A 12062-nucleotide genomic window follows, 5' to 3' on the forward strand; every position below is an offset into this window, starting at 1 on the left:
TCATAGGATTTTCGAGCGAGATCGTTGCCAGTGCCCCTGGGCTGGCTGTTGTGTGGGTTACACGTGAAATTTTTCGAGCGAGATCGTTGCCGGTGCCCCTGAACTGGCTCTTGTGCGGGTGACACATGAAATGCACCATTTTGAGCATGGCCGTTGCCAGTACTACCTGACTGGCCTTCGTGCGGGTGACACGTAAAAGCAGCCACTACACTCTCGGAGTGGTTGGCGTTAGGAAGGTCATCCAGCTGTAGAAACTCTGCCAAATCAGATTGGAGCCTGGTGTAGCCATCTGGTTTCACCAGTCCTCAGTCAAATCGTCCAACCCATGCTAGCATAGAAAGCGGACGTTAAACGATGATGATGATGATGACTACTATTTGGAATTTGTATAAATTAAAATTTCAGATCTAGATATGCTTAATATGAGATTTGTAATTGGAATGCTAAAGAATGGCCAGATATACATTTCATTCACAAAAACCATTGATACACCAATATATTTCATAATTGTATTAATAAATTCTACATTGTTAAATATGAAAAAATACCAAAATATTAGTATTAATACCAGAAGGCAATCTTTGTATCCTACTTAACTTGGATGTGTGTTAGAAAATAGAACACTGCATTATTTACCTTGAGAGGAACTCAAGATGAATATTTATATCAAAGTAAATAATGCAGTATTCTGTGTTCAAACACAACTTCCAAGTTAAGATGGATATAAAGATTATCTTTTGGCATTAATACTGCTTCTGTTGCTATTATTTAGTTTTAATAAGCCTGCTGGCTATTTGCAACATCAGTGTCTCAATAGACACTGAAATTCTATATATTGTTAACAGGAAAATTTGGCTATTATATTGCTATCGGACATCTACCACTGAGGAGCCCAGGCAGGGCAAAATCATGTGATCTGACAATTCTGGTGACCATAGCAGATGGTTCTCATCTATTATCAATATAAATATGAGTGCTTTTATGTACCATGATGAGAGGTCTTCTCAAGGTAAATAATGCAGTATTCTGTGTTCTAACACAACATCTAAGTTACGTTAGATATAAAGATTGCCTTTTAAAATGTTGTTATAAATATACTATACCTTTCAGTTTATTTTTTATAATTGTAGATACCTGTTTGCTTTGGGGAAAAACGTTTGGAAAAAAAGCAAAAAAAGATATTTTGTTTTAGTTCAGGTATATTACTTTTTGTTATTACTTTTAACCACTTTTCAGTTGACCATATTCCTCCCTTATAAATTCATAATCTTGTACCTTTGTAAGAAATTATCTTCATCATTATTTAGTCTAGAGAGAAGTGTGTCAGTATCCATAGCCCTTCCAAGCCTTCACAGACTTGTGAAGTTAATGCAATAGATGTTTTACAGGTTGATGACCAGAGGGAAACATAGATTGGGAGTGAGTTCCAGAAAGTAGCACTTCTAGGCAGGAAGGAAAAATTAGGTAAAGTGTTTTGTATGGAGTTATTGAGTGAAATACAGTAGGGAAATATCAACAAGAATTTTGCTAATAAAAGCCTGATAATATCTGAAATTCATGAGATAAAAATGACTAAATGTTGCAAAAAAATGCTGCATGTGTGTCTCTTATTTATATATTTTATCCCCTTTTAATAAGAGAACCACATCTACTCAGAGATTCAGTGCTAACTGTAATGAAATGATCCCTTTAAAGAAAAATTGCTTTTATTATTTTTGTGCAAGCAGTAAGAATTATGATTCTCAGACAGTATAAAATTATGCTGAGGAGGATAGCAGCAAAAGAATGAGTTATGGTAACCTGTTGTATAAATGAATTGCTTTTTACTAATATCATATATTACCTGTTGCATTTAGCAATTCTGTTAATAAAGGCCCCTTATGTGATATTGCATAAATAATTTTTCTCAGGGTTCATTTGATGTTTTTTTTAGCCCTAAAACATCTCTGATCAAACAGGCCTATGATCAAAGACATTTTAGCTGTGACCTTCCCACCATTTATTGCTATTCTTACAGTTTTAAATAATGTCAGCTGTGATTCAAGGGATTTTTGTCTGCTTTTTTCATGGCACCAGCACTAGTGAAGTCACTATGCAGCTGATAAGAGTAAAACCCCTTTAACTGAGTGTGGATACAATTGTGAAGCAACATTATGCTAGGAGATGAGGATCTAAAGTATGAAAGAGGAGGTCAAAACAAGTTTTTTTTATGTAGAGGAGCTGCATGGCTGCTCTCATTATAACAGAAAAGGTGGAACTAACTGAGGTGAAGATAGAAATAGATAAAAATACTGGTAAGGAAGTGAGTAGAGACAGAGAATAGGAAGCATATATGAATAGAGATTGCAAGGGTTATAAGAAGAGTGAGAGATGATTAAAGTTAGAGAATGGGTGAGCAGATGAATATAATGAAGAATAAGTGTTGAGGAATAAGTAGGGAAGATTAAGTGACAACTGCAGAAATTAGTTTGGGTTGAGGGATGGGTGTAATGACTTGTGGATAAAGAGTTGGAGGTGACTTACGATACATATCTTTTTGGGAGGTAGCGGAGAACAGGGGATGATTGACAGTTTGTAAAAACAGGTGAAATGAAGAGCAGCAGAATCACAATAATGATAGTGTAGATAGGGAAAGGAAGAGAGAGAGAGAGAGGGAGAGGGAGCTGATCTGTGGTTGAGTAGTTTCATGAAGCAGTGTTGGATAAAAATATAATCATGTACAACCATATTTAACACATTTCATGTCATACAATCCAATGATTCAGATCATAAATCATAGTGGAATGTATCTTCGCACATTTTGTCTGTTAAGAAAATTTTTTCTGAGACTGTTTCTGCAACAAATGGTCTTTCCACGTTCAAATGTACACAAATTTGTTAAATATGCTTGTATACACTTATATTTTATTTAGTGCTGCTTAGTATACTTCTAATTATTTAATTCTCACTTGACCAAGCTTTACTGTTTTTATAATTAAGAATTATCATTCTTGTAGAGCTCTAAAAGACAATTCAGTATTCTTAGCTGACAACATTATTCATAGCTAACATATGGTAATATTCATAAGTGTTTAAGTAATGTTACAGATTGTTTCCAGTTAGTTTTGTTGTATACTATTGAACAGGTATGGTTGTGATATATCCACTGAAGAGAAATTTTGTCCTAAACTATACATCTCAGCCATGTTTTCAACTTTAAGCATTTCATTTCAATATTAAATTTTAGTTAATCTCATAACTTTAGTCTAAAGATGATAGTAGGACCTCTACATTTTTGTTGACACCAAAAGTCAGATAAATAGCAATTGCTCTCAAAATAACTCAACCAAATTCCAAAATTAGGCTTTTTACACTCTCTTTAAAGTTATTTCAAGCTTCATTAGTTTTCTTTTTGTTTTTTTTTGTTTTGAACTTCCAAAAAGTTGGACATTCCGTTAATAATTGTTAATTGCATTTTAGGTATCTCAATACACATTTGCCATGTGTAGTTACAGAGAAAAAAAACCTGAACCTACAGAAATGATGCAACTTGATGGATTTACGGTAGACTACACTGAGCCCCATCCTGGTAAATACTACTATAATTTAGAATTAAAATTATCTTGTTTATTTATTTACTTAATATTTTTTGTACCTACTTAAATTGTATGGATCTAACTGGTATCAGAAGTCAGTTTGATTCTGTATTTGCACCTTCTTAGTCTTTCCACTACTTTATATTTTGGTTTTCTTCACTCTAGTTTTCAGCATATAATAATTTATAGAATTTATTCAGTTTTCACTCACCTCTTTTTATTAGGCTATGCCACTGTATACTCTTTTGTGAACTGGGTTGATATCATTTGTTTTTGTCATTTGTCTTAATGTTGTACTTCAAGTAAGTCACTTGTAGCTAATCTTGATTCAAGACACTTCATCTTATATTTTCATTTCATAAACGAGTCAAAATTTTCAAGATGTTCTCTGCTGACTCTACTTATTCATTATACTCTCTAATCGCTATTCTCAACTCTTAAACGATAAAGATATCTCTTGATTCAGGGAATACACCATCAACATCCACACATCATTTGTACAACTAGTTTTGCTAATGAAGTGTTAGCCTAAAGTGCAAGTCCTTCTTCAGACTACTTTGAATCCACAGGGTTTAGAGTAGATACTTTTATACAATTTCTGCTTTCACTACTTACTTAATTTTGAGTCGAATTTAATCTCTTTCTACATACTAAATCAAGGTCGCTATTTAGATTTTGCTTTATTTACTTTTTTTTTAAACTCCAAACACATTTTCCAAGTTTCCAACTTCTTCTGCATTTCCTCTAGGGATTCATTGATGAGAACCAGGTCACTTGTATATAGAAGTTGCCATGGGAATTCTGATGAAAGGGCTTCAATATCTGGAAGAAAAGTTGTGGGCTCAGAACCAAATTTTGGTGAATGTAGAATTCTTCTAAACAAGTTACTAACCCTAGCCTGGCTTTTTGAATTTTAACATATTGATTTTTAGTTCATTTGTCCAAAAATAACTGTACTATAAAAATTGTGCAGTTTTTCTATTGATAGTTTGGTATTTCTCTTGTTGGCTCAATAGCAACATAATGTTTTTAGTTTATTCATCAATTCTATGCTTTTAGCATGCTGTAAATGCTTTAAAATCATCCTTTGTGTGATTAATTCAACTAAATCTATTATCATCCCTTGTGACTAACTAACACTCATAGAAATCTAAATTATTGTTTAAAAAGGTACTGAAAATTGAAGACAATAATTCTGAGAAAAATATTCTAATGATTTTATTACGTATAAGCCAAAAAAAAAAAAACTAATGAAAATGATGGCTAAAATCCTTATTTTCCTAAATTAAATTTCAGTAAATACAAAATTTTTCAAGACAGTGTAAAACGGAAACTCAACGTCGTCGGTAATATTACTTGTAGACTGAAGCAGTCATCATAATTTTAGTTGTTATTGATGTCAGTGAGGCTGCTGTTACAGTCATTATCATCAACATATTCATTATTATTGCTTTCTTTTTCTTTAATTTTTTTCTATTTATCGCCTCTTTTACTACTACTACTACTACTACTACTACTACTAATACTACTACTACTGCTGCTGCTGCTGCTACTACTGCTACTACTGCTGCTGCTGCTACTACTACTACTACTACTACTACTACTACTACCACCACCACCACCACCACTGCTACTGCTGCTGCATTATAATTTCTGCCTTAGCAATGGTTTATGTTCACTGATAACATTTGGTTATTTTTACAAAATAGCTTCCCTTTTTTGCTTCTTTTGTAAATTTAAATATCCTAAGTAATCCTACTTGTTAGAGGAGGGAAGGGATATACTGTTTTTCTGACTTTAAATTACAACTAGAATTTCTTCCTATCTATCTATTTTGTAGCACTTCCATACTACCTTAATCTCTTCAAACAACACTTATCCTTTAATTTGTTAGCTCACTGAAACATTGCTATCCTTTAGAATTAAATACTTGATATTTTTAGGAGATAGCAGTTGTATCATTTCTCTATAATCATCATAAATTTCATTTTAATTTTTTATATTTTCTGCCAAATATTGTGTTTTTTTTTTGCTCTTTACAAGAAATATATTTTTAAATTGTTCTCTATCTTTCATAATTTTAGTTATTATGTTGCCTTTCGCTCTTACTTCACTGATTTAAATTGTGAGTTTTATCTGTGATATTGATGCACTTAGTGAAATGGATAATGCAAATATATAAGAAATATTAATTGCTGTAGATCAAGGAAATGAGTAGATATCATTATGTAGAAATTCAGCAATACTAAGCAATGTCATCAGCACAATTAATAGCATATACCTAGTAATTTGATGTATGATCTGTAGATCAAATGTACAACCTCAAAAGGTAAGCAGATAAATAAAAATGAAGGCTAGTAATAAATGTCATTGATGTTTATAATCTGTAACAATATTTCATGGGCAGTACAAGAAAATTTCAAAGATGAACTTAGAATTATTAATAATAATGAAGTTTATGATGTTAAAGGATTTTCAACAGAGCAGAACTTACATATATAAAACAATTGCTTTCCTTAATAATTTTATGGTACTCAGATGTTTCCTTTCTAATCTGCTATATTACTCATTTGAATTTTTGCAAATAGCTACTCACTGAAGGTGAAAGCTGTTCAACTTGTTTGTCCACTTGTGTATTGATCAGTACAAGTTAGCTATATTGAATTAAAAAGTGATAAATGTTAACTGAATGATTAAGTATTAGGTTTTGTCACTGGTTGACAGTTAGTTACTATCTAAAGATGATGTATGAAATTTATTTAATTGAAAAACAAATCAGACAGATTGATTAACTATATTCTTTGTCAACAGCAAGAGAATATTAACTGTTACTAGACCATTTGTGTAATAAATTATGAAAAGAAAATATAATCATCAGTTATCAAACTTCAATAGATTTCCCTTTTTTTTTTCCTCATTTTAACATTTTAACAAGATTATTATAACAGGCATCCATAAATGTTTGCATCTTTGAAAAAAAGCATTATTATACTGATACAAGCAACAGGGATCTAATTCTCATAAGAACGCATTCAACACAATTTCTCAGTTCATTATTGATTCACTAGCATGGGAAAGAGACAAAAACCAAAACTCATTCTACTTTATTGCAAGGATATGACTTAAATTGTATAACATATAAAGTATCTTAGATTAATATAATTTATGAATTGTCTTTAAAAAATTTACTCCTGGGTGAATAATCTACAAGAAATACATAACATAAAAAATGAAAATTTATTATTCCCTTAATTTATGGAATGACTGACACATATGAAAATGGATGATATCCAAAGATTAGCAATATAAACTCCAGGAATTTATAGATGAAAGATGAAATAAAAAAAGTAAAGAATGGTGTGATGAAAATTAGTAAGCATACATACCATAAAATTCATCTTTCCACCATAAAGAGCTGCAGTAAGAAAAAAAATTCAAAGATGTAATAAAGTGCTATAACCTGCTGAATAAATCCACCACACCTTTCAGTCCAGTATAACTGGGTGCTTTTGTGGAATAATTTTAAGTATCATTGAAATTGAGACTTGTGCTTTCTGAGACTTTGTTGCATTGATTAAGAGCCATAAACCACAAATCTTTGGGATTCTAATCTTATTCTAAAGAAATATGAATGAAATGAGAGAAAATACTGCAATCCTGATTTGATTTATAGAAAAAAGATTATGTAGCGTAGGAGTGGCTATGTGGTAAGTAGCTTGCTTACGAATCACATGGTTCCAGGTTCAGTCCCATTGCGTGGCATCTTGGGCAAGTGTCTTCTACTATAGCCTCGGGCTGACCAAACCCTTGTGAGTTGATTTGGTAGATGGAAACTGAAAGAAGCCCGTCGTATATATGTGTATATACATATATATGTGTGTGTGTATGTGTTTGTCCCCCCAATATCACTTGACAACTGATGCTGGTATCTTTACGTGCCTGTAATTTAGCGGTTCGGCAAAAGAAACCAATAGAATAAGTACTAATAAGTACTAGGCTTACAAAGAATAAGTCATGGGGTTGATTTGCTCAACTAAAGGCGGTGCTCCAGCATGGCCACAGTCAAATGACTGAAACAAGTAAAAAGAGAGTAGCACTGTACTATTTAAGCATTCTTTTCTACTCCAGGCACAAGGCTCAAAATCTTTGGGGAGGGGGTCAGTCGATTAGATCAACCCTAGTATGCCACTGGTACTTAATTTATCAACCCTGAAAGGATGAAAGGCAAAGTCGACCTCAGCGGAATTTGAACTCAGAACATAAAGACAGACGAAATACCACTAAGCATTTTGCCTGGCATGCTAACATTTCTGCCTTGTACTATTTAAGCATTGAAAGCAGCAGTTTTATAGGAAATACAACATTGAGTAACTACAGAAAACTTTCTCATTATATTGTGCATTATGATTTGTCAGTCTGATGGAGTTCATCTTTCCTCAAGATACAACTACTGACTGAAATATCTGGAACAGGGAGCAACTGCAATGTCATAGTCTCAGTTTGTTGAGAGCTTCTCTGTTTTTTTGCAGCACTTTTTGCATTCCTTATATATATTCCTAAAGTAATACAGGTAAATATTACAAAGAAAAAAAATGAGTTTTATAATTTCACAGTCTTTTACCTTGTAGATATAATGTATTCCAGACATGTAGATATCTACTTCAAGCCAAACAGAAAAAAATAATAAAATATCGATGTTCACAGTAATTTTCACACAAATTTTAATGCATTTGGTTATATTATTCTCTTGCTTTCTAACAGAATTCATGGAAGGGGGAAAATATTTCTTCAATATTGTGAAGGAAGGTGACACGGTAACATTTGCTACAGAAGATGAAACAGAGCGTACATTGTGGGTTCAAGCAATATATCGAGCTACAGGACAGACACACAAACCTGTACCTCCTGTAATGCAAACTAATAAAATTAGCAATACTCAGATATCAAGAATGCAAGGAGGTAAGTTATCATACATACATCTATACCTACATACATATACACAACCATGCATTATGCATGCATGTTCTACTATAGTTTATATTTTCTAAGTAGGGGTAAAAATCAGATGTTTTTTAATGCTTTTTAATATTGATTTTTGTTTTTATTAATAACATAATTGAAAATTACATTTCAAATAAATAACTGTGTAATCAGTTTTTACTTTTTGCTATTGCCTTGATTGTTCAACATTTGAAGTATGTGAATGATCATATATTTAAATTTTATTAATCATTCCCAGACATTTTATATTTGACTGTCTGGGATTGTGAACTTGTGTGTTGCACCTAAGCATTTGAGTTGCTGTCTTTGTTTGTATGTACTCAACCAGATATAATCAGGGTTACTCAGCAGCAACAACAATCCTTAACCTATGTGTCAACAGTTAGGAATATTTTGACAATTTTAATTTCACTATTTTTATTTATTATTATAAATTTATTTTCTAGATGCAGATAGAGCCCGAAAACATGGATTAGATGAATTTGTCCAGGCAGATCCATGTCTCTTTGATCATCATGAAATGTTTAGCCTTCTGCAAAATTTATCTCTTGATTATAGATTAAATGATACTTACACTTCATTAGTAAGTATACTTGAACTAATTTTTATGTTATTTCTATCTCGATCGATGCATTTATACTAGCACTTTTTAACTGGTGATATTTACAACTTTATCTCAAGAATAGATTAAATCCATAGTTAAAAAAATACAAGTTGAATTAAAGATTTCTTTATTTCAGTACATTTATTCAATACAATTATTCAATACAATTATTTCAACTCATTAACAATTTTTCAATAACTTTCTCTAAATTTATTTCCATGATTACTGTAAATCTTATTTCTGGTATAAAACCAAAAGAATATGCTTTTGATAAATATCTCTAGCAGTCATGGAGAATCAGTAAAGCCTTATTTAAAATCAATCTAAACTGTATACTTGCTTGTCTTGACAAATAATTTTCTTATATATGTGAGGTTTATGCTTAGGCTATTTTAATGTATCACTTTTGAATTCACAATGTTTAGTTATTCTTTCATTAATAAAATTTAATAAATCTACTTTAATCTGGTTTTGAGTATGTACCATTCCTATGTCTTTTGACTAAGTTTGCTGTTGAAGTGGAGGCGCAATGGCCCAGTGGTTAGGGCAGTGGACTCGCGGTCATAGGATCGCGGTTTCGATTCCCAGACCGGACGTTGTGAGTGTTTATTGAGCAAAAACACCTAAAAGCTCCATGAGGCTCCGGCAGGGGATGGTGGCGAACCCTGCTGTACTCTTCCACCACAACTTTCTCTCACTCTTACTTCCTGTTTCTGTTATGCCTGTAATTCAAAGGGTCAGCCTTGTCACACTGTGTCACGCTAAATCTCCCCCGAGAACTACGTTAAGGGTACACATGTCTGTAGAGTGCTCAGCCACTTGCATGTTAATTTCACGAGCCGGCTGTTCCGTTGATCGGATCAACTGGAACCCTCGACGTCGTAAGCGACGGAGTGCCAACAACAAGCTGTTGAAGTAAGATGCCTTCAATAGCTAATGACAGTAGATAAATACTGAAATAAATAAAAACAAAGATGTAGAAGCAAAAACATAAAAACTAATGAAAGATGTAAACAAAGATATTTATAATTGAAAAATAGGATTTTCATATCATTCCATGAAGTGAGTTTATAATTTAACCAAAATTCCTTCAGCCTCTACCAGTAGCTCATCTTTTGCTTTGAGGCAAATTTCTTGTTGCAGCAGCATTGGATTACCTTGAATTCCAAAGTTTGTTTGAGACAATGTAGTAACTTAATTATGGGCATAGTCTAGGCATCACAGAACAAATGTCTTTCACAAGACTAACATGGTTTGCTTCTTAGGTGTTTAGTTTTGGGTTTAGTCCCACTATGTAATACCTTGGAAAAGTATCTCCTTCTATAGTCCAAAGGTGACTAATACTTTGTGAAGGAATTTGAAAAACTGGAACTGAAAGAAGTCTATAGTGTGTGTGTGTGTGTGTGTGTGTGCACGTGTGAATGCTTACAAAGTATGCTGAGCTTTTGTGCAACCAGTGATGTCCTTTGTCTGCTATTTCTATGCTTTTGAATTCTTCTAGACAAAAAAAAAAAAAATCACTTGCTTGTAAAACAAGTAAGGATTGACTTGATAAAGAATGTATTACACCTTTATATGTAAAGAAACTATTTCAGCTATTATTAGCCATGAAAATATACATATAAGTGTCCTTTCTACTCTTTCACATTACTCTTTTATGTTAATATTGTGTATTCATTTATTTAGGGTTGGTTTAGTCCAGGCCAAGTTTTTGTCTTGGATGAATATACTGCTCGTTATGGTGTCCGGGGTTGTCATCGGCACCTTTGTTATTTGAATGATTTACTGACTCGGGCTGAAAAAGGAACAATGATTGACCCAACCTTAATTCACTATAGTTTTGCCTTTTGTGCATCCCATGTTCATGGAAATAGGTAAGAAATTATTTTTCTTGTATCATTTTTGTTTTCATAAAACACATTACACTGGCATTTTAAATTATGTAAATCATAATTTACTTTATAAGTTTTACTATTCAATGTATACACTATCAAAAACAATTAGGCACTGTTATTTTTGTGATATTATATTTCTTTGATTGATTGATGAGTGTTTACTATCTCAAAAGCTAGGAAGTCCAATTTTTTATTATCAATTATAAACGATAATAATTATTACTGAGCAAAATAAGCATTTTTGTTTCCTTTTTAGATATTTTCTTAAAATGTTATTTAGATATTAAACATACAAGCCACCTGCATTCAGTATATAATATGATTGCAAAAAAAAAACGTACAATAAAAGTACATTCTTATTCAGAGGTACATAACAATACAAATTCTTTTAACTATTAGTTAGTATAATAGTAATGCATGGCACATTCAAATAATCTTAATCTATGAATAGATGTTCTAAAGCAGTTTTATATATATATAATTGAATACCTGCTTTATTACAGTTGAATCTCATTCAGAAAAATTCAGTAGTAATGATTCACATTTAAGAAATAAGAAACTTAGCTCAGAAAGACTGAAAGATATGGGACTATAAAGTGCAATCAGTATCAAGTAGCTGGAAGAGAGGATACATGTTAGTATACATAACAAAGAAGGAAGTTGAGAAAAAGAGGGTTACACATGTTCTATATCATGAAAATCAGAAGTATGAGGTATTTCATATTGCATTGCTATATACCAGAAAATTGGGATATTGGGAATTACAAATTTATTATTTCAATAAGATACAGTCACTTTAAAATTTAATAAGAGTTACTTCCCTGTGATATTGGAAACAATGAAGTTGGTCGTCATTTTCAATACAGCTGTTTCACTTTTACATGACTAAGAGTTGTTACATTAAATGCTAGCATAACATGTTTTTAGTTAATAATAAAGTTTAAGTAAATCATTGATAAAGAAAAAAAATTATGTTGAAGCTTTTGA

The 12062-nt window shown here is 32.1% G+C and overlaps 1 protein-coding gene across 12 annotated transcripts in view; it reads left to right on the forward strand.

Annotated features, from left to right (window-relative positions):
* Window positions 1-12062, forward strand: part of LOC106881656 (calcium-dependent secretion activator 1) — a 231207-nt gene that overhangs the window by 30518 nt on the left and 188627 nt on the right. For all 12 annotated transcript variants that reach the window (XM_052966562.1, XM_052966566.1, XM_052966571.1 and 9 more), the window contains exons 7-11: window positions 1131-1197; window positions 3460-3568; window positions 8337-8534; window positions 9023-9159; window positions 10867-11054. In XM_052966562.1, the coding sequence (XP_052822522.1) occupies window positions 1131-1197; window positions 3460-3568; window positions 8337-8534; window positions 9023-9159; window positions 10867-11054 (699 nt within the window). The remainder of the gene's footprint in view (window positions 1-1130; window positions 1198-3459; window positions 3569-8336; window positions 8535-9022; window positions 9160-10866; window positions 11055-12062) is intronic.

Source organism: Octopus bimaculoides, chromosome 1 (genome assembly GCF_001194135.2).
Source record: "Octopus bimaculoides isolate UCB-OBI-ISO-001 chromosome 1, ASM119413v2, whole genome shotgun sequence".
Classification (NCBI taxonomy): Eukaryota; Metazoa; Mollusca; class Cephalopoda; order Octopoda; family Octopodidae; genus Octopus; species Octopus bimaculoides.